This window comes from Parasteatoda tepidariorum, chromosome 7 (assembly GCF_043381705.1).
Source record: "Parasteatoda tepidariorum isolate YZ-2023 chromosome 7, CAS_Ptep_4.0, whole genome shotgun sequence".
Lineage (NCBI taxonomy): Eukaryota > Metazoa > Arthropoda > Arachnida > Araneae > Theridiidae > Parasteatoda > Parasteatoda tepidariorum.
The window spans coordinates 30,822,163-30,849,470 of NC_092210.1; the positions used below are offsets into that span (position 1 = coordinate 30,822,163).

A 27,308-nucleotide genomic window follows, 5' to 3' on the forward strand; every position below is an offset into this window, starting at 1 on the left:
TTGATGTAAATTTATTGAATGTTTAGTTAAATATGGTTTCATCTGTATGTTTTGAAATGTTCAGCTTCCAAAGAGAATGAATTGTGTTTAAGGGAGTGCCTTTATGTTGAAATTACATTATAAAAGAATCATTAAAACATTATACTTCAGTTTCTCTATATAAAACGTTTTCAGCGGTTTAAGTAGAAGTAGCAAAAGCATTTCTTTAACCCTATTTTTCTTCTATACATAAAAAGATCTTCAAATCTGTTTATATGATAGTCTTAAAAGGATATTAAAAACTTGTTTTGGAATTACAAGGAGGGCAAATAAGAATAACAAAAACTGGTATAAGAATTATTAGAATTTATAACAATATCAAAAACTTATTTTAAAATTACATGGAGGTCAGATAAGAATATCAAAAATTTATTTTAAAATAACAAGTAGGTAGTAATAGTACTTTAGTTTCGCAGTACAAAAGTTGTATAATGGACTATTGGTAATGGTCTGGGAAATATTCCTAAGGATGGTCCGAAGACATGCCATCACAATTTTAACCTTCTGCAGCGGAGATGGCTCCCTTGCTTTGGTAGCCCGTCGACCCGGACACGAACTCAAGCACTTTACAGTAGAACAGTTTAATGAGGACCGTTACTGAACATCCCTAGTTGCTTTACAGGCTGATTGAAGTGGTCACATAAAAGCTTACTGACCACTGTCTATGACTTCGGTGCTCTACTGGGAATCGTGTCTTTACGATTAGTCTACAATGGGACTGATAAGAATACCCTAAACTTATCTTAAAATTAGAAGAAATCATTCAGCATCGCAATTTTCACAGACATATTGGAAGTTAGATGGATCGCAAACTTTTAAAGAAAATAATTCGCTTGTTTTAATACAAAATGTTTATTACATAGACATATTTTTTTGCAAAAGCTATTTCTCTCTTAAAATGTTATGTTGCACCTTTGCGTAACAGCTGGAGTAATATTATTACATATGATTTTTTATTAATATGATGCCGGTACTCAATGCTAAAAACATTTGCCCCATCACATTATTGGTTTCGACATTGTAGAGAACACGCCCCTTTGGCCTACAACTGGCTGTTGCGGGAATACTCTACTTTTATTTTACTACTTTCTTTTTAAATTTCCTGACAATATTTCCTCTAATGAAGGAAAATATTTCAGTATGAATGGCGAGTTAAAAACATTCTTCTGTGGTTCAGAAGTCAACAACATGTCAAACAACCAAGTCGAGCGTCACAAAAGAACCAAGTTAACACTTCTTTCATTCAAACATTTAAGAAATTGTATGATTTTTTTTAATAATTCAGACATAATTATAAATAATTAATTAATATCGAAAGTTTCATTTGCAAGACATCAGGGGTTTTGATTGTATACCAAACAATAATAGACATGATAATATATTGTAATTAAATATTTAATTGTACGTAGAAAAAATCGTGTTGACTGCAGAGATATTTTTGTGACTGATTAGTTCGAGAAATTAGAATAGAACAAACTGTTATAATAGTTATTAATATGTTTGTCAAGTTATATGTATTAGTTTAATAATATATAGATTAAAAGACATATGTAAAAGCAACAGATATGTTGTATGTAAAACTGACTGTACAATTGGTATTAACTGTTAGTTTTTTTTATACCACTTAATGTTCAATGTAAATCAACATGGCGCCATCAGACTGATACATCATTTTAGATGAACTGTTATTGGAAGTAGAACTTTTAGATAATAATTTCAGTATCATTCTCTGCTACTTTTACATACATTTACTAAGAAATCTGAAGAGGTAAAATAATTACGAATTTATTTATTTGTAAAATTGATACTTTTGGACTCTGTGTAATAAGTAAGAACAACGTTTTTGCAGCCAAATGCATATTAAAACATGGTGGACGTGCATAATGTGTAAAAATTAAAGAATAAAAGAAAAAATTTGAACTATTTTCTTAAATAGTTTATTTTGAGTAAAATGAAATAGTATTTTTTAGCTTTTGAAGCATCTTTTATTACGCCTTTAAAAAAAATAATTTTGGATGAAATAGGCAAACATTTTGATCATTAAGAAAAATTGATTATTTTGATTAATTATTATACATATTTTGATTACTATCAACACCATCAGAATATGGTATAATTGATCGTCTTCTAGCTCTAGTGAAAACACCTTAGAGAAGGGTTTAATTTTCAATTAAGTGCTTTTGTTATCACCTTTGAATAAATTAGCAATAAAACGTGGTTTTGTTACCATGCTGTTTGGTAGTAAATGAGATATAATTCAGTAACTCTATCATGATATCTTAGTGCATGGCATGAAAGTAATTTATACAATTAAACTTATTTTTTATTTTTTAATTTCTGCGAAATGTGTGGTAATAAAAATAAATTTGTGATAATATTGTGAAGATGAAAATGTGTGGTAATAATGCAAAAGAGTATATTGTAACAGAATTTCCGTTGAACTGTTACCATATGAAAGAAAAAATTACAAAATGAATGATTTTTACACTTTACATTTCGGTTTTATCACCAGAATTGCAGTTTTTCATTTTTCAGAAATTACGGTAAACTTTATCAAATTTTTTTCTCAGTTATTCTTTCACGACATTTCTGTTTAATTCAGAATAAATATCTATTGGCAGTTCTACTGATTAATTAACGCATTGTGAGTATTTGACGGTTTGATATGTATGCATTTGTGCTTACGACTAGTTGTTTTTATTTACCTTTTTCTAAAAAATTTGACCGAAAAAGTCTTTTGCTTACCAAGAAAAAGAATATTTTTACACATAATTAGTATTATATCAATGGTTTCTGTTAAGAAATTAATTTTCGAAACTTGAAAAACACTTTTGAATCTTGCATAACGTACATGTCAAATTTATAAGTGTGAATTTTACTTCTATGTAACAACAAAACGTGCTTATGTAGATGCCCTATTTTATTCTTTCAATTTTCAACGCACTTGAAATTGCTTTTACTTCCATAAGATTCCTGCAAATAAGATTTAAGGTGGTTTCTTACAATATATAAAGAGTTGTTTTATTAATTATATGCTTCCTTTTTGTAATTGAAAATTCTACTACAATGTGCAGTGTGTCAATTGATACACTTTTTAAATGTTGGTGCGTTTTGAACCATAATATCGCGCAAACTTGCTGTAATCATATTAAGTAATTTGAACCATAAAATTATATGTCGTAATCTTGATTACACGATATTAATGTTTAACTTTAACAGAAACATGGTTTTGCACTTGTATTATGGCACAAGTTACCGATATTAGGGCTCAAATTGAACAGATACATATTTTGCGCTGTTTTATGGTTAAAGGTTTATGTTGCCTAGATTATGGTTCAACGTGAATGAAAACATAATTTTGCAGCGTATTATGGTTCAGTTTACCAATATTATGGATCAGAGTGGAAACAAGAATTGTGGAACACAATTCTTTTTAAGCATTTGAATGTCATATGCTTAAAAAGAATTGTGTATGCATATTTGTCAAAGCTCATGAATAGCATATTCAATCTTTAGTATTCATAATAGTTTGGTTTTTAATTTCCAAAATGGTACTAATAATGCATATCATCTAATTATAACTATTATAAAATATCTTTTTGCAAAGAGATATAATACTTTTACTATCATGGGTAAAATTAAAATTAAGTTTCAGAAGTGTAAATAAGTTTAAATTTATTCAACATTTCTATTTTATTTACATTTTTTTCATTTTCTTTAGAAGCGTATAAAGTAATTCATTTAAAAATATCATAAAAATGCGAAGAAGTAGTCAAAACATTATGATGAAAGCCTTAAAAAAGGAATCCATAATTCGCATTAAAGCTCATAATTAAATCTTACCAAAAACTGGAAATAGATCAGACATTTTGATGATAGGTTTGCATTCTCAGAATTTCTAAAACAGATATTGTTCCACTAATAAAATTTGAAAGGAAATTTAAAAAAAAATTTCAGAAGTTTCAGTTTGATATTATTATTTATATGCTTAAACACTGAAGTAATAAATTCTATGAATGAAAACTTATTAATATTGACATCTGAGGATTTTTTGATACATAAATTACTATCAATATGTAATTATTTATTAAAATTGGTATTAATAGTAAAATAGCATGCAAAAATAGATCCTTTCTAAGATCATCTAATTAATATTTTAAAAACATATCAAAACATAAGCTTTAAAATTTTATTAAAAAAATATCTGTATTATTAAGGTTTAATTTCAAAGAAGTATTAGGAATATTTCTCTATTCTATGGTGTAAAATATCACTACTAGCATATCAATGGAAAGTTAATTGCACTAAATATAGATGATTAAGTAGAAGGATCAAGGACATAATGACCGTTGTCCGCTGCAAATCAAGGTTGTCATAACGATTAAGATGAACTTTATTTCATTAAAAGATTTATGAAAAAAACACTTATTTCTGACACTATTAAGCACGATTAAATCACACTATTAAACACCTTTAAATAAGCTTTTAATTGAGTCATAAGTGCTAATTGTAAATTGAGTAAGATACAATAAAAATATTGAATTTTTTATATTGTAATTTTCTAAATAATTATAATAAATTATCTGCAATAAATTATTTAAGGACGAATAAATTTTTAATAAGTGTTTCAAATAATTGATATTTATTATTGGATATCCTTATTTTAATTCGTAAAAGAATAATTATGCGGAGGTTTTCAATAAAACACAGTACATTAAGCTTCCTATTATTTGAGGGACATATCACATAACTTGAAAGTAATTTATCATATCGATTATAACTTATGAATACTATACTTATAAGTGTAGAATGTATGAATACTGAACATGAATATACGTTTAACGTTTTCTACACATCACAATTGATAATAGTTGTGCGACATTATGTTATTTTAACAGGTTTCTTTAATATATGAGAAACGAAAATTTAAATACTTAATCAGAAATTAAATACTTCTTGAGTTAACTTTTCGTAAGAAACGAGCATTTTTTCATGAAAATCAAAACAAAAATCTTAAGTTAAAGTAAGAAAATAGTTTAGAAATTTCATTTGTTTAAACGATTTCTTTATGAAACCTTAATTTCTGTCTGCTAACAAAATGTTTTCAACGGAATCTAAATAACTAATAAGAGAAAGAGATAATAAATTAAAATGTAAAATCTATACTTGGAAGAAAAAAGAAACAGCTTGAAACAACTTGAAAAATAAAATATTTTTCAATCTATTATTATACTTTAGCGTTTGTGAGTTATTTTTTTAATTCATGTAATTGTATTAAACTATTTCGAAACTATTTAGTATATGCTTTAAAATGAGATAATTATTATACAGAAAATAAATTTGTGCTTTTGCATACATTTGTTTGATTCGTGAATTTTCCAAATGTGTTTTAAATTATTTTGCTCTTAAATATCAAATGAAATCATTATTATACATACGTTTTGTTAATTTGTTACACACATATCAACCATTTTTAATTTCTAATAACCTTTTTTCGATATTTGAATTCTTATTCCAGCATATTTTCAGTACCTTTCTTTATAATGTTGAAATGTATAAATGCTTGACAAACTTTATCTTGAACTACTTGAGTAGATATATGCATATTTTACAAAACAACTTGCTTTGTTTAGTCTGTTATTTGGGAAGATGGTATTATGTTATTTTAAGAGCATCTAATTGAATCTTTTTCATAATGTGAATATGTTGAGATTTTCCTTCATTAAAAAATAAATTTTAATGACTCAAATGTAAAGTTTATTATTTTATTTTATTAGTTTACTTTATCATGATTACGTAATTTTACTATTTTATAAATTTTATATCAAATTATTAAAGGATAAATTTGTAAATTGTAATATTTTCTCACCATTTCCTTTTTTTTATTTTCTTGTCATTCTATTATTTTTTTATAAAAATTTTATTTCAATAATTTAATTTTCTATTTTTTAGAATTTTGTAATTTTATTAGTTTAATAAGTTACCATTTTAATATATTATATTGGAATTAGTTTTTAAAAAATTATTATTATTGCTTTCCAATTATTATTATTTTGTTACTATATCATTTCAATTTTATTTTTATATAAATTTTTTTTTATTAACATAATTTTCTTGTTCCACTATTTTAATTTATTATGATTCTATTAAATTATTTTTTCTGTTGCTGTAATTTATTATAATTGTATTATTCGATTTTTATTGTTGTAAGTAACTTTTTATTGAAACAATTAAAAATTCAATAATTTCGTTAATATTTCGTAAGTATCTATAAATAGTAATTTGATAATTTATTATTATTATTATTGTTCTTTTAAAATGAGCTATCATTAGTTACTTTTTAGAACTTATACTTGAAATAATATTATGGCAAAAGTATGTAATTACCATACTTGCCTTTATTATTATTGAGGATTGTTGCCATACTGATTGTTGAGGATAAGAGAAAATAGTTTATGATTGTTGCTGAGAAATGCTGAGTGCGAATACGAAAATATAAGACTATAAAAGGAGAGATTATAAGGGAATTATTTTATTTCATTATGATTTTACTACATTATCTTTTCCATTGTTGTAATTTATTATCATTTTATTATTCAATTTTTATTGTTGTAAGTAATTTTTTATTATAATATTTAAAAATTCAATAATTTTGTTAATATTTCTTAGTATTTATAAATATTAAATTAATAAGATTTTTATTATTATTGTTCTTTTACAATGAGCTATTATTAGCCATTTTTTAGAACTTATACTTTGCGATGATATCAAGGCAAAAGTATGTAATTTATTTTTAAAGCACTTTTTGACTATATTTGATTCAATGATTATTGTGAATTGTTGAGGATTGTTGCCATACTGATTGTTATGGATAAGAGAATATAGTTTATGATTGTTGTTGAAAAATTTTGAGCGTGAATAAAATAATATAAGACTATAAAAGGAAAGATTACAAAGGAAGAGTTTATATGGGAACGTTATCCTGAATTGTAAATAGTTTCAGGATTTAGAATTTTTTTTACGTAATTTAATAAAGTAAAGATCGTGATTTATTAATGTAGAAAAGCACGTTCTTTCATTTTAATTCCTTTTCAAATAATAGTTTACAACTGTATCAAAAGTTTTCTTCCATTTTTATTATATATTTTTTATTCACTTTGTATTATACTATAAAATTTATGTAAATTACAGTACTCTGCAAAAGAATCATAGTTTATTGAACTATTTATATATCATTTATTCTACTAATAATTAAAATGTTATTCAATAGCAGTTTGCCAAATAAACACTGAAATATCAAATTTAGACAGTGTTTCATGTTACATTCAAAGTGAAGTAATTTTCCTTTAATTTTGATAAATTTTCAGAATTTAAACACTGTAGTCATTCTATTGCATATTATTAGCTATACTGATGAAACTTAACTAAATAAAACTAAACTGATTTAACCTAATTTTTAATTCTAGAGCTTGCAAGTGTAGGTTGTATTTTAATATGTTTAGCTTATTATAATGTAATTGCCCTCAACTGGAAACCAATCCACAGCATTCTATTGTAGAAGAACTTAATGTTTAACCATAAGAATATTCAAATCTAGGCTGTATTTTATTATGTTGTGCTACTGTTATGTACTTGACCTCAACTACAGACAAATCCCAACATTTTATTGTGAAAGTTATGTTACTAGCAGAAATTCGAAGAAAACATTAACAATTTAATATCAATTCAAAAATCGCTTAAAATTGTTAACTTAATAATTCTACTTAATGGAAAGGCCAGATATTTTTGCTACGAAAAAACAAAAAATTTTAATTTAAAAATTTAACAAAAAAAATGAGTTAAAAACTAATTTAGTTATAAATATAGTTAGCTACTTAAAAATAAACTTTAAAAATCATTAAAATTGAAAATTAATTCTTTTTAATCATTAGAACTTGCAATCCTCGGTTGTATTTTAGTAAGATGTGCTACGGTAATTGTACTTGACCTCAACTAGAAAAACCAATTCACAACATTCTATTGTTGAAGTTATGTTACTAACAGAGACTCAAAGAAAAATTTAATCTCTTAGTACCTATTCAAAAATCGTTTAAAATTGTTACCGTAATAATTCTTATTAATGAAAGAACCAGATATTTCTATAACAATAATTTTAATTATATTTTTAATAATTTTAATAATATTTTTGTAACAAAGGAAAGCAAATTTTATTAAAAAAACTAAGTTAAATATAAAAATAGTTGCTTAAAAATGAAATTTAATAATCATTAGCAAATGGCAAGATAAAAAAATATCATTTATGGTTGCTTAAGAATTGAAAAGAAAAATAAACCACCATAACCGCATTAAAACTTAAAAAAATCTATTTCCTTAAATTTCTAGGTTTTATTCATTTATTATTTAATTATTAATTTAAAGGTAATGAGCGAATGTACTTTACCTTTCAATATCTGGCAAAACTTTCTTAAGATTGATTTTCATTTCAACAATGGCAATTTAAAATAAGAGAAATTTAGAAGTTTTTACTAGTAGTTAATTTATAGATAAAAATTAAACAAAGCTAAGTTATTGTCTTCAAATTAACAATAAAGTACTTTAGGTTGGGATTATAAAGTTTAAATTAAACTTTGTTTAAATTCTTATTTCAAATGATTGAAATTTCACCAGAGTGTTAATTATGACAACAAATTAATTTATTAAAGAATTTATAATATATATGAAATAAAAAGTATTACAACTACCTTTGTGACCAATCTCAAAGTATGCAATCTGCAACGGAGCACTTTATGAAAATTTTCAAAAATATTTAATATTTTCAAAAATCTATAAAAGTAGTAAATGAACTCTTTTAAATTTGTCTTTTGCAGAGAACTGTAATTTTCTGTAATTTAATTAAATGTAAAAGTATTGTCACATGAAGCTTTTAACATAAACAACTAGCATGTTTTATAAGAGTTCTATATCTGCATGGTTTTATATGTAGAACTTTGCATGTGAGCGCATTGTTATTTTCGAGAAAGTTTTACAAATGATTTTAATTTTTTGTACTCATAACTGTATGCTACGTATATATTTACCATGTAAATGTCGTATTTCTGAATTGGAAACTGTTACTAATAAAAATGTATTTAACAGAAATCACTGAGTTTTTTGCCTATTTATATATCTGCATCAGTTATTAAATTTAGCTCATAAGAGGAGATTTTATGAATATTGTGTGTGAAAAACTCTCTTATAAACTGTTATTAAGAGTATTCCAAAATTCAAGAAAAATTTTAACTTCACCTTTTTTATGAGTTTTGATGATGCCAAAAAAAGAAAGGGCAGTTCAGAGTTAATAAAAAATTGAATAAATAAAAAAATTGAATAAATAAAAAAAAAATAAAAAAATACCTGATCAAAATTAATGATGGGAACTAACTTAAAGGTAATGTTTCCTAATAAATATGTTGATATGGCTGTATAGAGATTATGTATTAATATTTAAGTGATATTTTGATATAGTGGTAATGTTTCGATAAAGAGGTAATGTATCTATATCAATGTGACGCATCGATATATAAGTAATGTACCTATATCGAAGTGATTTCGATATAATGGTAATGTATCTATATAGAGATGAAATATTGGCATGGATGAGATGTATCTGTGTAGAGATGACGCATCGATATATTACTTCCATAAAAGTAATATATCTACATAGAAGTGAGGCAGCAATGTCGAGGGGAGGTATTTATATCGAAGTGATGTATGGATATAGAGGAGATGCATCTTTATAAAAATGATAAAAAAAATGAGAAGGCGATGTATATAAAAAAGGGGATAAGCGGTGATGTATCTATATAGAAGTGATGTAATAGTAGTGATGCTTCGATATAGAGGTGATGTATCTGTATGAAGATGATAGGCCGATATGAAGGTGATGAATCTATATAGAGATTGATATATTTATATAGAGGTGACGTATCTATAGATAGAATTAAAAAAAAGAAGCTAATTTTCCCCTAAATTCCGAATAAAAAGCATGGCGAGCTTTAATTTTTGTTCAAAAGTTTTACTCTGACCGGCTGATTTATAATGAACGTAAACTGTGCTGCCGCTACAGAGCTAGTGTAACATAGAAAACGAAATGATAGTCAAAACTTAGCACTGTATCTAAACACCGCTGCTGATCAAGTACATCTTCCAATGGTGTGGATACAATCAAATTTGGAAATAATGCCTGTAAACTGTAAAGAGATAATAACTGATAATGACTGTAAAGAGATTGTTTGAAGCTTCATTTTGCTTCGTTAATCATCACATCTCCATGATCTCAAACCTGTGATGTGGTATAATATTGAAAGAGAGTTCCGATGTCTAGATCAACAACCAGTCACATAATATTAGAAGGTCCAATATAGGTCAATACCTCCATATCATACTAAGAAGAATCAAGTATTAATGGAAGGCAAAATGTGCCCGAAAAAATTAAGTGATCATAATAAAGTGGCCACGTACAACATACCACCATGATCTAAAAGTTCCCGGAATAACCCCTGGGTGGCGCTACCATCGTTCCGATTTGAGTTTTGTTTTTTGGGTTAAGTTGATACATCTGTTGTTGATATTCCCTCTAAATCTTAGCGTCATAGCTTGACATTTGCAAAAGTAACGTAGCCGAGAGTACATCTATCTCTGTTTAGAAATGGATTTAAATTTGCAACAACGAACTTGTATTAAATTTTGCGTAAAAAATGGATTTAATGGTGCGCGAACGTTGGAAATGTTGGAAAAGTGTTTCGGCAACGATTCTCTGAAAAAAACGGTCGTTTACCAGAGGCACGAGCTGTTCTAAAGTGGTCGTGAGTCAATCGAAGATGATGAGCACAGTGGCAGACCATCGACATCGAAAACCGACGAAAACATTGATAAAGTAAAATAAATGTTAGTCAATAACTGCAAATTAACCATCAGAGATATAGAGTGAAATAACGTTTATTTATAATTTTTACTTAAAACTGTTTAACAGCCGGAGATTCTATCCGTAACAATTAGGCCTATCTTATGAAGCTATTTAGTTCCACCCAGCAGGGTACATGCTTTAGTTGAGAAGACTAATCGGTCGATCTTATGACCTATTAGGGTTTCAAATCCCAGCGTTGACACCAGAATATTTTTTTCATTCCTTCAATACACGAAGAGTTTCCAGTGTCATGCACTCTTCAAGCGGTTCTCAACTATGAATGGTTGACCGTGTAAAGCTAAGCACAGATGGCACTAAGGGTAAAAATGCACCATAAGACATCCGGGTTACTACTTTAAATTGATTTTTACGCCTAAGTTGGTAAAACAGCCATCCAATATTATTATATTAGAGTTATTAGTGTCCAATATCAGTGTTTACAATCTAACGCATCCTCTACATTTAAATTTCAACGAAACAAACAACAAATGAATTCGAAAAAAATTTCACAAGCATGTTGTAGACACTATGTGAAAAATGACCGAATGCGATGTTTTAGACTAATATAACCAAATAAGGGATAACACTCAAACCTTACACTTTATTTTGGTTGTGATATTAATTTTCTTAAATTTGTTTTAGCCTCACGACATGTTAGAATTTATAAATCACAGAAAACTCTTATGGATGGTAAAAGTAAGCTCAAATTTAAACACAAATCATTCCTAGAATATCAGCTGCAATTGCATTGAGGTCACAAAAGTTAGGGTTAGATTTTTCCACGGAGCTTTTTTAGCCTCTCTTCACATATCGTCTTGAAAGCATGACATAAGCGAAAGGATGCACCGGAAGTTTTTTAAATCTCTTCCAGTTTTGGGAAGCTTATTATTGCTTACATTCTGTCAACCATCCTGGAAAACGAAAATATCATTCACGCATAAGTGACTCAACATCAATAGAGCTCCAAGGTCCATTTAAGTTTCATTTTTATGGTTTAGAACCTATGCAAGTTGTAAATGGCAACAAAACCGTATGCCTTCATGTCTTCTTAACCGTACCACTTGTATAAGGTTTCTAAACCGTAAAGGTTAAAAATGCTTTTAACCATAAATTTCTGGTTAATTATCTGGTAATTTTATCATTATTTCGGAATGAAAATTCCAACAGACTTTGTACTTTAAAAGTTACAAAATCGTATAATCGTATACTAGACCGTAAAGATAAATGCTCCTAACCATAAACTTTACGGTAAATCAGATGAATAGTCTGCTACCAGTTATTTTACCTTAATTCCGAAACGAAAATTCCATCAGTGTATAACAGGGATGGCGAACCAATGGCACGCGACACAATATTCTCGGCGCGCCACCGACCACAAAGTTCACTATAAAGCAGATTAACAAGTAAATTAAAATTCACAAAAACAAACAAACAAAAAAAAATTAACAGAAAAAAAAATAGTGCGTGGAGTCTCTCCTCGCGGAAGAAGTGAAACTTCGTAATGTGGAAATGGAAATAGAAAGGGGTAGAAATTGATTTTTAGTGAAATCATATTGTTTCTTTAAGACAAACTTTATTAACATTGCTCGCAATTGATCGCATCTTTTAATTATCATTTTCGAGTGGAGAAATATCCAAATCTATAACATTTACAATGGGATTATGATAACTAAAATAAGATACGAAATGTTTGAGTTCTATTTTCTCAATATTTCTTGCAAAAACTGCATCAATGGTAGTTCCCCCTGTTGGATCATTCCTACCATTTATCATATCCAATCCAAATTTGTCTTTAAGGAAGGTTAATAAAGTTTCAGCTTCAGGTAACGAGAAATTCACATTAAAATCTCCTGCAAGGATCACAGGCAAGCGTTAAACGTTTAACGCAACCTTGTTGGAAGTCGCATTAGAAGTTTCCCTTCAAAAAATTAACAATTTAATGCCAAAAAATCAATAACTGTAAAAAACAAGCTAACAATAAATAACTAGCAAAAAAACATTAACATTTCTGCTTAAACTAGCATCTTACAACCTAATATAAGTCATTTGTCTTCTAATCTGCAACAAGACAAGTCACACTAATGTTACTTTAGGTTGAATTGCACGCATAACTGAGACATTGCAAAATGTTCTTTTTTTCTTAGTAAATAAAGAGTTTTAAGTTGATAGAATTTAGTATTATTATTTTCCCAATAATCAAGAAGTCAAAATTATTTAACGGCACGTCTATGACCTCATTAAACAATTTTTTGAAAAAATGGCACGTTGGTGCATAAAGCTTCGCCACCCCTGGTGTATAACTTTGTACTTTAAAACTTTAAAAGTTGACATAACGGTGCATAAACTTTTTCTTTCTTAAATTTATGTGCCCTAATTCCGACAACGTTGAAGGAACATATCACTAGTGCTGTGATGGACAATTCATGCAATCAAAAATATGGACACAACTGGTTCACCATTTTAATACATACCTGGTGACCAGTGGCGTTCATGCATACAATAATTCGAACTATGTAAACACTGTCCATTAGTGTTCAAGTATCTGAAACTTGGTGAATTTACGCGTCATTAGAAGTATCATTCATCTGTGTACTTCATATTCTTGGAAATTGACAGTTCTCTAAAACGGGATGGATCATTCTGGATAACCCTGTTTTGTAGATCGTTTCTTTCTTAGTTTCTTTTACTCCTTCCATTGAGATTATCCAGATTCTAAATCCGACAATCAATAATTAGGTTACTGCTTTCAAATTGTGTACCGAACACTACTTTTTCGGCGTAAAATACACGAAATAGTATAGGGATCTGGTGTTAGAACGTTTTTGCAATCGGGCAACCGTAGAAGGTCTTTTTGGTTTTCAAATGAAAATAAATTAAATTGCGGGTTAGTTCTCATCAAAAAGTACCAGAGAAAAAGATTTTGTCTAAAAGTTTGTTCCAGTAGTTTGTTTATCTTCTAGATCGAGTTTAAAACAGTCTCACTTTTTCTAAACAAACTGATTGTTCAACGCAATGAAAAAATTATAAATGTATAGTAAAAATTTTTTTTTAATGGATCAAACGCAATAAATGTTTTAATCCTGTCTGTACAGAAATACTATTAGAATTATCTAATAAAAAGGACAAGTTTTAAACATAAAATAGTCCTTTCTTCTTTATTTGAGGAATACGTAACTGACTTGAACAACTAATTGATTGGTTGAAAAATTAGTAGATGACATTTGCATCCGTTTTTTAAATGATAAAAATGTTCCACTTACAGAGGATGGAGTTTCCTGTGCAATAACAACACAATCGAGACAAAAAACATCTAAAGGAAACACGATTATTTAATTATTACAATAGCATCAATCCTTTAGAAATGGCATCAAAACTTCTTTTGTTTCTTTTCCTCTTTGGTAAGAAAAGTTTAAACTAATCTAAAAAGTTGTACATTGGAATAAAGTTTTTAAGAATTCATTCCTTCGTCAAAAAGTCCTTTTTTATCTAAAAATTTAAAATCCTTTTAAAAAACTTATTTTTCCTCTTTTGAATACGGCTTTTATCACTCAATTCATTTCATTTTACCATTAAAAGTATTATGATAGTTTATTATGAATACAGATGAGAAAATAATTTATAAGTAATTTATTATTTTAAATACGGAAGTTCTTATAAATTTTGAAAGAAAAAATATTTTATTATTGAAAAGTAGAAAAGAATTCTGTCAAACACTTTTTAGTATCAATGAAAATGAAATTGTTATGTTTTTCTGAAAATTTAAAAAAATGTATAGAGTATCGAAGCAATTCATTTTAAAATATTATTTTATAACAGAATTACGCTGAAAAATGTTTCAAATCACTTTTCTAAAGCAAAAATTTAATGGAAACGAATATATTACTATGTAAATAGATATAACAATTTTCATTACCTCATTTTTTAAAATTTTTGAGCAAGTTTCTTAATGTTTTAAATTAATTTTTCTCTTCCAAAAATCAAAAAATTATTATTTATGCTGTCATAGATAATAATCTCGGATGAAAAGTGAAACTTCACGTGGTATCAAATATTTAGAGACAGGATATTAAATTTACAAATTTAGCTATAATATAAATTATAATTTGTAGGAATTATTATACTATATTATATGAAAAATAATTTTCTTTTATCGACATAATCAGAAATTTTATTTAAAAGTATAAAGTTCTTCATTTAGTTTTCTCAAAATGACATTATTTCTTAAAATCTCCATCGAAATAATATCTTACAATTCATAATAAAAACATTTTATTTTTTAATATAATGTTGGGAAGTTGTAAAAATGCAGAAGCAACGTATCAGACCATGAGTTGCAATGCAGTTTTGAATCTTTTTGATGTCTTCTTCCTCCTTAAAATTCGTCCCCTTAATCCTAGGACACCCTGTATAATTATTGATTATAGATCGAAGATGATGATGCTATTTAGGAGAGATGCTATTTAAGTAACTCATCAGTATATTTTCCAAAATCAAAAATTTCATCTTCTGATTCGAATCTGTTTTCTATAATTTAGCTTTAGGTGAAACACAGGCAGATTATGAGTGTAGTATACAAGTGATCGAAGAAAAAATTCGACACTGCTTTGAAAATTTTGTGACAATGTTATCCGATCGTCCTTCAGATGTTGAAATCTGTAGGTAAGTCCAAAATCATTTGTTCCACATATAATAAAATTATTGCCGAGTCAGTAATTTCAGTTGTAGCAATAGCGAGAAGAAAATTAGAATTATTTAATGTACGTAACATTGTAGGAAATTTAACGGGAAAAATGATTAAAAAGTAATTGATTTAAGTATATTTTAACGGAAAAGAGTAATTGATTAAGTATTCAATCTGTTAATTGTGATAAAAACAGTTCACCAAATATGGTAAAAAAGCCATAATTTTATCGAACCAATTAGGCCTACTTAAGGAAACGACTTTTTTCCTAACAGTTGGATGCGTATTAAAGCCGAGAGGGCTAATTGGGCAATCTCAAGACCGTCAGAATGTAGGTTCGAGTTCAGTGTTGATATCACAATATTTCCTCCATTCCCTCAACTCACGATGAGTTTCCAGTGTCCCGCAATCTCCAATTTGGGACACTGGGCTGTTTGAATACTATACATTCATTCGCACATAGATGACAGCAACTGTAATATTGCTTAACACAAAAAATCTCTATTATTTTCCATCTGTTACGATTGGTTAAATAATCAGATAAGCTAATTAAACTATTTTCCATGGTTTCGGAAAAACAGCCTGATTCCTATGCCCAGTACCTAACGAAAATCGTAGCTGCAATATCCAGTTTAATTTCTTTTTAATGGTTATTGAACCATATATAGAAACCATGATTTCAATAACCATGATTGCTATATACGGTTAAATAACAGTATAGTTTTCTATTCATGTTTTTTTAACATAATAGATGTAAACAGTTTCAAAACGGAAAAGTTAAAATATGTTCTATACCATAAACTTTAAGGTTAATTGGATTACCAGACAGCTCCCGATTATTTTACCGTAACTTTCGAATGAAAAACTTAATACTGTACTTTGGGTGCGTTAAGATTGGTCATAGCATTTTTAAAAAGCAGAATGAGAAAATTTTCCTCAATATTCTTTTTAAACGAAAAGATCCCATTTATATTAATTTTTCTATTTCTCTTCCTACAATTCTATTGGTTTTGTTCACGGTGTTAACCAGGTAGTTAAACTAATTAATTTCAGTTCAATATTCATTTTTTTAAGTACGCACACAGAAAAAATAGGTTCAGCGCTTTGAACTATACTGTTGTCACCTTTAAAACTTAAAATTTCTGAGGGTGAAACGCAATCCTAATAAGATTTTAAACTAAACTATGTTCCCATCCAAGTTAAACAATAATATCAAGTAAACAAGAATAAGAACTTAAATACACTCTATAACAAAAAAAATTGACGCAACAAGAAGAAGTTGTCCGATTGAAACGAAAATTGGTGGATAGGAAGACAATGTACAGAATAGTGATTGATTAAAATTTCAGAACAATTGAATAATTTACTGCAGAGTTACAGTAACAAGTTTAATAAGGTGTTGACCAGCCTCTAGCCAGCAGAGTTGGCCAAAAATGTAATCGATTACATTTTTTGATTACAGTAATCAATTACTTGTAATCATGATTACAATTTTCAAATATTTTGATTACAGCTGTAATCATGATTACAATATTGATTACAGTAATCAATTACTTGTAATCGTGATTACAAAGTTTGATTACAGCTGTAATCATGATTACATAGTCGATTACAGTAATCAATTACTTGTAATCATGATTACAATTTTCAAAAAATTTTGATTACAGCTGTAATCATGATTACAATTTTGATTACAGTAATCAATTACTTGTAATCATGATTACAAGTAATTGCGATTACAAGTAATCACAACAAAAACGATTACAAGTAATTATGATTACAAGTAATCAAAATATATGATTACATGTAATTTGATTACATGTAATTTGATTACATGTAATTATGATTACATGTAATCTAATTACACGATTACAAGACTATTGTATTCTTATAAATGATTATATTTTACAGTAGATAGTAGAATGTATTTTATAATGATACATTTTGCACGTATTAACATGTACTGCATTTTGTACGTATTTGTATACGTACAAATGAATGTAACTGAAATGTATGTACATATGATTTTATCTAGTGCATATGTTCAGACATTTTAGTATCACACACATGTACATACACTTATATTGTAGGTATAAAATATATGTACGTATGTATATAGATAATAATTACGTATGTATGTGCAAACAATGTAGGCATGTACATTTATACACAATGAATATATGCATTTTATGCAAATATTTGTGTATGTAAAATGTATATCTATGTTCATGTACGCATGTATATACAAGTACTTGTGTTTGTACGAACATACATACATTGTCTGTACAATGTATGTCCCATGCATGTATGTGCAATTTATTTATGAACAGTACAATATATGTATGCATGTACAATATAGGTATATCTGTAGGATGTACAATATATGTATGTATACATGTACATGATATGCATGTCCAGTGTATTTATGTACATGTACATAATATGTTCATGCTCAATGTAAGTATCCAAATATGCATAATACATTTGTGAACTATTGTACGTACATTGGGCGTATTTATATTTCACATATATTCATACATGCATTCGACATGCATAACGTACGTACATACATTTGAGATGCATATATTGTACAGATGTATATACATATAGCGTACAGATGTATATACATATAGCGTACAGATGTATATTCATATAATGTACATATGATGAAATGAACATATAATGTTCATATAATGTACATATGTGTGTACATATACAGTACGTATGTGCATAAATATATTGGGCATAATTCTTTCGTACAAATTTTACATGTGTACATGCATGCTATCCCTATCTATGCATATGGTGCAATGTATATATGTACAATGAATGTATCCACACATGTACAATACACGTATGTTCCATGTATGCATATCCATATGTACTATATATGCACGTACAATACATGAATGTATGTACATACATTGTACATGCGTACATACATTACACGTATACATATGTACATTACATTTATGTCTAAATATGTGTACAATGCAATAAATAAAATGCATGTAAGTTAACTTTTAATGACTCAAGCAAGTTAAATGACAAAATCAAACGATATTTAAATTTAGTTTTCAGCTTTAATTGTTCTATATCATTTTGAAATTCTCTGAATAAAAAATTATTTTCAGGTATTTTCATGAAATGTTTGACAATACAGATTTATTTTTTTTATAACATAATGCATGATTCATAGAAATTTTTTAAATGGTAAGAAAAACGGTAAATTTTATGTGTGGAATTAATATTTAGAAATTCCAAATAAAATTATCGTTTGCTTTCTAAAAAATATGAGGTCGAGTTTCATATACCTTAGAATAATTTTAAAACAAATTTTAATAACTTTACTCATATAAATTTTTTTAATGTATGCACAATGTATGTGTATATTGTAATTACATATATTTAAATGTACGCACGTATTTGTACATTACTTGTAATTATGTACATGTATACGTTGTATGCACATGCATACATTGTGCATATAACTATTTTTTTGTACATCCATGCATTACATGCGCATAAGTATTAACAAAGTATGTAGTTATACAAGTACATACGTAAGTTGTACATAAGTACATACTTTGCGTGCACATATATCGATGTACATATAAATATGCATGTATACATGTACGCATTTTATTTACGCAACTATGTGCATATATTGTACCTTTAAATAACATTTTTACATATTGTACGCAAATACGTACAATTTTATATACAAACGTACATTGTATATACGTGCTATTATCGTAAATTTATACAATATATGCACTTAAGTACATAAAAGCATGCAAACGCATAAACATTATTTTCATATACGTTCATACATACATTGTCTATGTATACAAAGATACAAAACATTGCCTTTTTGTACAAACTAACATACATGCGTACATGTATCATAAATGCATAATTATATGTACTAAGCATATGCGCATTGCATTAAGTATATTACAATATAATTATGAATATTGTACGTACAAACAACGTTTGTGCATACATTGTATGTATAGGAATCGCAAATTGTACGTTCATGCGTGCGTACATTCTATGTACATAAAAATATGTAAACACATGAATACTTACATAAAAAATTTGACTATAGTATACAATCGTAATAACTTGTAATCGTATAGTTTGATTACAAGTAATCACAATTACATGTAATCAAATTACATGTAATCATGATTACATGTAATCATATATTTTGATTACTTGTAATCATAATTACTTGTAATCGTTTTTGTTGTGATTACTTGTAATCGCAATTACTTGTAATCATGATTACAAGTAATTGATTACTGTAATCAAAATTGTAATCATGATTACAGCTGTAATCAAAATTTTTTGAAAGTTGTAATCACGATTACAAGTAATTGATTACTTGTAATCGTGATTACAAGTAATTGATTACATAGCTGTAATTATCTGTAATCAATTACAGTTGTAATCGATTACTGTAATCAACGGCCAACTCTGCTAGCCAGGATACAAGCAGCCACACGGCGTGGCATAGACCGATAAAGCTCCCGAATGGTTCCTTGCGGTATTTCCTGCCAAATTCGATCTAATTTTCGAACGAGGTCATCAACATTCCGTACCAGATGCAATAGCCTTCCCATCATATCCCAGACATGCTCGATGAGAGAGAGATCTGGTGATCTGGCAGGCCAAGGAAGAGTTTGACAAGCTTTCAGACAGTTCATGGCAACAAGTGCCGTATGTGGTCTGGCATTGTCCTGCTGAAAAACCAGCCCAGGGAGCTGCAAAAGGAACGGTAGCAAAACGGATCTTAGGATGTCGTTGACGTACCGCTGTGCAGTAAGTGTACCTCTAATGACGACCAAAAGGATCCGGCTGTCAAAAGAAATGGCACCCCAGACCATAATGCCTTGTTGAGGGCCGGTGTGGCGTGCAATAGTGAAGGCAGGATCCCCCCTCTACCCTGTGCTTCTCCAAACACGTCTTCGATGATCGTCAGGACACACTTGGAAGCGTGATTCGTCGCTAAGGACCATAAGTCCCCAGTCGGCATCATTCCAGCCATATCTGTTCAGAACATTCATGCATACGAAATTTCAAAGCAATCGGATGATTACTTCTTGGTGCGTCGATTTTTTTGTTATAGAGTGTATATTAACTTGCCATGAAGAATTATCTAGGCCTTAGAACGGACAAATAACTTAAATATTTTTCAAAGTTGTTGAATTTTTTGAAAAATCACCAATCTATCGACATTTTTTTCAAATTACTAAAATCTATGCCTTACTCATAGTTTTTGCAAAGTTTTATAAGCCCAGATAACGTAGCATTGGGTAAGTTTATAAATAATAAAATATTAGACAGCAAACGCTTTTCAAAATATGCGCCATTTTCAAACTAATCACAGACAACGCTAACTTTAGATTGACTAAACTTAACATAGCAGTCGTAAGTAACTGTTGCAAACTCACGGCAGCTATTAAATAGCTGATTATTCTCTAAAAAGCATTATTTCGTGCAACAGCGGAGCTTACGAAAAGCAGCTTTAATCGGGAATACTTACATCACAATCGGGATTCTGAGCAAGACTGCTAAACTTGTAGGGGCACATCATAAGGATCAAGAATTACATCGGAAACTGTGCCAGGAAATGTCATCGTAGGCCGCTAGAGGCTCTTCCCTTTTAGGAAATGTTTCTACATGTGTCTTTGAATAGATTCTTTTATTTAACTAAAATGTCTTAATGTAGTTTACCAAACGAAACAGGATGTGATAGACACGTTTACGATACTAAGGGTCTATGGTTCTATGGTACTACGAAAGTTATTGACTTAACGATAATTTAAGTGAAAACTAAATTTATGGCCGACCGGCCTGTGTAGGGGGCAGGGAACTGTCCTTGCATCAGAAAGGTCCTGGGTTCGAATCCTGGGCAAGGCATGGATGTTTCTTTCTCCCTCTGTGTGTTCTATGTCCTTTCTCCTTTGTGTGTGAATGTGTGTGAATGTGACCCGCCATTATAAACGAGTTGTGGTTGTGTGAATGGCGTGGCAGAAGTCGAATTCCAGGCCATAGATGGCGCCACTGAAAAACAGGCACAATCGCACCCCCACTGCCTAAAACAGGCATACGACAAAAAAAAATTATGGTGGTTATCACCCGAGTAAAAGATGAGCAGTCATTCAAGTTTGGCAATTTTACATTTAATGGAGTCATACAGTTTAAGTACCAGGGCACACGTATTATCAATAAAAATGAGTTAAAAGTAAAAACAGAAAGCAGTATTTTAATGGCTAATAGATGTTACTTTGAACGGAAGATCTAATTAGAAGCTAAATTTGTGCTCATGAGTATAAAGTAAGTTTATATAAAATACTTATTCGATCGATTATTTTGTATAGCAGCGAGACTTGGGTGCTTAATGAAGCAGAAGAAAATAGATACATGGAAAAGTTTATACAACCGATGAATGTACAATAAACATAGACAACCGAACATTTTTAGAGTTATTACGTCATGCGGAATCAGATAGCTGTCACATGTTTTTCGTAGTGAGGATTCTGATCCGGCTAAAAACTTAATATTGAGGGTACAAGGAAGAGAGGGAGGCCGGCAACAAGGTGGTTGGACAATGTGGAGAAGGAATTAACGGTATTGGGAGTGAATAGATGGAGTAATCTAGCTACAAGTTAAACTGTCTTGAAGAAACCGACTGAAATCCATGACCGGCAATAGGCTGTCGTGCTTTTAAAGAAAAAGAAAAATATTTTAATTTTATGTTTCCTAATAATTATTATTTAAAATGGTATTTAAATAAGTTCAGTACTTGATTTTTAATCCTAGCTAAACGATTTGGCAAGTTTGTCTTCAAGTTTAATTGTAAAAGCTTGTCTAGTTTAAGCATTTTGCGAGTCGCCAAGTCTTAATTGTGATTAAAACTCTAATACCGAACCCATTTGAATACCATTTTCGACATTAATCATTAGAAAACAAGAAATTAAAATAATTTGGATAAATAAAAGTACCTATTCATAGTCATACAAAGAAATAGTTCATAATAGAAAAGCTCCCCTAGTGGTTTTCCCGTCATGGATTCCTATGCAACTCCTAATCCTTATGATATGCCATATCTCCCCTATAAGCTTCCTGCCGTCTTGCTCAGATAATTGTATTGTTCAGTTCTTGCATTGAATCTTTATGGACTAAATTCAAAATATTAAGTTTAAAAATTCGACAGAAAAATTCTATTTTTTAGATTGAAATACTAAAGCAGTTTTGCAGCTTTTAATTTAATTTTGCCATATGTTTCATAACAGAAAAGTGGAAGCTCCCATAAACTGCTTGATAGAAATCACTAATGAATGTCTAAATGATGAAGAGAAGCCAGAATTAGACCCTTATATTCAATCACTGATATCCAAATATAACGAAAATTGTGGCTATATTTTGGGTAAGAGAGTAAATATTTAGTCTTTTATAATGAATTCTATCTTTGCAGCTTATATCTTATTGCCTATATTTTAACTCCCTCTAACGAACGAAATTTTTTAACAGGAAAATAAATAATAACTTATTGAAATCCTTTTTTATTGAGGACTATTTGGAACAAATTGTAGTTAAATTTTAACTAATTATTGTAAGAAAATTTGGTAAGATTTTTAAAACTTTTGTTAAGGCTGAACTATTTTTAAGGAATGAGTTTTTATAATTTTTGTAAAGTATTTTTCACTGATTCTTTCGTAATGATTGATTATCTTTAAATAAGCTCTGATTTCTTTGCTAAATCTGTATAAGATAAAAATTGAAACTTTCAAGACATTTTTTCCGTTTCTATATATCTGCCTTTTTTAAAACATTCTAAATCATTTTTTAAAATATAATACAAGGTGTTGCATAAAAATCTCCCTTAATCAGTATTTTTAGAATGCATGTAAATAATGAAAACAATAGAGGTTATACTTAGTGGGGTTGCAAATTAATGTATAAGCTAAGGTAAAACACAAAAGCTTTATCAAAATCTGACAAATCACAATACATAAAGGCGAATGTAAACGACAGCAAGACCGGTTTCATAGCGAAAGGAAACAAGTGGAGTTGAAAGATGATTAATAGAAACACATTTAAATTTCAAACTTAGGCTTAATTTATTTTAAATCCAATTACAGTCCTGTTCTCTACTGTAGTCTGTCAGATTTTTACAGCGTTTTTGTTTCTTCTGAACTTAAACATCAATTTGTGACCCCCTTGCGTTATCTGTTTTTTCTTATTTTTGATAAGGATTCTAAAAATACGTATTAAATGCGATTTTTATGAAACATCTTGCATATAGCATTATAGTATAGCCTCTATACTATTAATAATATTTCAGCTGAAAATTGTGTGCAGGAAAATAACGAATTCATAATGCAGTGCCTTGTCGAAGACAAATTGAAAGTAATTGCGCATCTGGAGGCAAGACTTGATGTAGCAGTCTACAAATGCACGTAAGCTCATTTGCACAGTTAAGCAAACACAATGTGAAACACAAAATGGCATTAATTTTTCTCAATATTATTGAAGGGTCAATAATATAATTAAGAGGGAAATTTTATAAAAGATTGAAAAAAAGTAACAAAGAAATTTCGTTTCAGTAAAAAATGATATTTGCTGTAAATGTAAAAAAAAGTTGTTGTTATTTTAATGAAACTAGCCAAATTTATTAACAAGTCTGCTTGGTGAACATGGAGAACTTTGTGACAACACAGATTTAACGTACGCCAAACACCATTCGGCCGGTTGGATTCGAATACCCATTCTCCCAAACGTGAGTCCAGCGCCGTGATAACCAGGCTATCCCATCTTCATTACGCTATTAAAAACATACATAAGTATTTCTTACAATGAAGTTAAGTCTCTTTAGATGAAAAGCAACATTGAGGACAGCCACTAACATTCTCCAAATGGGTATAGATAGTAAACAATTACAGAGGAAATCAAAATACGCCAACATTGGAGTTTAAAGAAGCAGAACTGTTTAACGTATAGTTAAAAAGTTAAAGATCTTGGTGCAAACTTTTTGAACTTTGAATTGAATTTGAGTTTAGAGTTTTCATAAACCGTTTAAATTGTATATGAAAGCACTATTTTATGCAAATCTGAAAAAAGTGTTCAATTATCCTAGGATACCTAAATAAATTTTTTTTGATGGTTTTCCATTGATGGACAAACATATTCTTGATGATAGCCATCAATAATTCCATCATGAATCATTATATTATATGATGACCATCATAAAAAGCCATCACCCTAATGTAGGAATTCGGACTGATTTATGATAGACCAACATAAAAATAGCAACGTGTTTCGATAGTTTGTTCATGTTAAACCATCGGAAATTTCCATCACAGTCTCTTAGAAAACAAATGTTGGCACGATCATGAACACCCATCATCCAATGTCGGAATTCGGACTGATTTATGACAGGCCAATATAAGGAACAAAACAAATTGTTTTGAAGGTATATCCTTGAAAACCAACAAGAATTCTCATTTAACCATCAAGGAAATCAATAGTTGGAACCATCACGAATCATCATGGATTGTTGGTCCATGAGAATCAAACTTGTCTTGATGTTTAACTATAATAGTATTAAAGTAGCATTTTCCATCATGGAAGGATGGAAGTTTGCTGGCATATCACAAGCCATGAACGCATAATGGAAAATGTTGAATCATGGTGACCATCAAATGATGTTGGACCATCATTAATCGTGCTGAAATGAACATAAACCATCAAAATTATTATTTGATTTGACCATCAAGAATTTTGACTTGGGCTCCTTCTCACAACTTTTAATCGAATTTGGAGAGACGGTTTTTACAGTGTAAAATTTGAAAACATTGTCTCATATAAGTCTTTCATTCCGCCTGACATTGCCCCTAAATTCTATTTTTATAGATAATACCCATTATATTAAAACCAAGTGAATAATTACCCTATATATGTCCCTCAATTATATAATCTGTAATTCAGGCTACGTTTCAAGTTTTAGAGGTTTAAATATTTTCAATGCTTTTAAATTAGAATCATATCTTTATCAAAATAATTTATGAAGATTTCATACCTTTCAAAAATTATTGTTTGTAAAAAAATGTTTTTCCATGTATATATTTTATATTTTGAATTTTTTTTATTGACATAAGTACACATAGAATGATGTATTTCTTTTAAACAAGCATGGCACCAATTATTTTTCATATTAAAACCATTATAGCAGCAAAAACATATCTCCTTGCAACATTTTATTTAATATAATTTTTATTAGCATTAGAATATTTACTGAAAAACTTTCCTAATAGAAAAGAACTATTTTTCGCTGAATTTAAAAGAGAGTCGGTATGGCTTATATCAATAATGCCAAAACTGACATTTTTTGATGTACCTTTTCTGAGAAACTGCATATGATATCACTTTGAAATTTTTTGGGGATATTTGAGATTATATGAGTTGTATGCTGTCATTATGCTTTAGCCTAACAGAAATATATTTTCAGTCTTAAAAGATTTTTGTTCAAAACTCATGAAGCTTTTTAAAAAATTAATGTTCATAATTAAAAAAAATATTATTTCAAAGATATGTATTAACAGTTTTCACAGTGTAAAGATGTATCTGTAAATATTCCGTGAAAAAAAAACTGTTCATATGCTGAGAAGAAGTACATTGAAGAAAGTCAGTTTTAGCATTATTGATATATGCCCTACCGACTGTCCCTAAATAGCTAAAAAATTAACCGACAGTTTTTTTTTATCTGACTTTTAGTTGGTACAACTTGATCGTTCAATGCATCACAGAAAGAACTGAAGATAAGTGTCCAGAAAAAGGCAATGATTATATGAGTGAGAAATTAGAAGGCACTCTACAAAAAATAAAGCAATTGTGTGACAAACAAAATTCATCCTATGGAATTGAATTTATCAATTTCGAATCTCTGTTCGAAAAGAAGAAGAAATAGAAAGCCTTTTTACTGGTTTTTTTATATTTATAATAACCGTAAGAGTTAAAATAGTTTCTTTCTGCATGTGTACAACATCATATTAAATGTTAAAGAAATATTGGTTTTATTAGTGTCCTAAAATTAAAGTACTTGTGTCAATAAAGTGATAAGCCACACTTTTTAAAATGAATACATTTTTCCAACCAACTTTTCCCTAGTAATGTTTCCAATTCCATATCCCAAGATCAAAGTTCCAAATACAGATTGAAAATGAGATTTTTACAAAAAAAAAAACGTAGCTTAGAGGGAAATAAATTCACATATGCGATTAAAAAATGTTTTTTTTTTTAAATTTCAAAATAATTAAACTTAAGCCATTTTGTCTAATCATTGTCTATAATTGATAAATTTTAGCTGTCAGCATTTTTAGCATATAGTAAAATATATTCTAGCTCACAATTCTTCACATTTTTTTCATGAACCAAATTATTCTAGACTCAAAGAATTCTATATTTATATGTCATAAAACTGTCTGAAGGGTTGCTTTACATTTGTTAACTTTCTTATAGCTTTTCATTGTAATTAAAAAAAATAAATAATTAAATTGTACAAAAAGTTTTCCAATGCATTAGACGCTGGATCACATTGTGTTAAAGTAATACACTTACTTTTTTTCGTACTAA

The 27,308-nt window shown here is 28.7% G+C and overlaps 1 protein-coding gene across 1 annotated transcript; it reads left to right on the forward strand.

Moving 5' to 3' along the window:
- Positions 1-14,245: 14,245 nt before the first annotated feature.
- LOC107444842 (uncharacterized) lies at positions 14,246-26,805 on the forward strand. Its single transcript, XM_016059075.4, has 5 exons — positions 14,246-14,382; positions 15,520-15,643; positions 22,970-23,103; positions 24,022-24,136; positions 26,451-26,805. Exons 1-5 carry the CDS (start codon positions 14,346-14,348, stop codon positions 26,641-26,643), a joined length of 603 nt encoding a protein of 200 aa, XP_015914561.1. The 5' UTR covers positions 14,246-14,345; the 3' UTR covers positions 26,644-26,805.
- Positions 26,806-27,308: the final 503 nt, after the last annotated feature.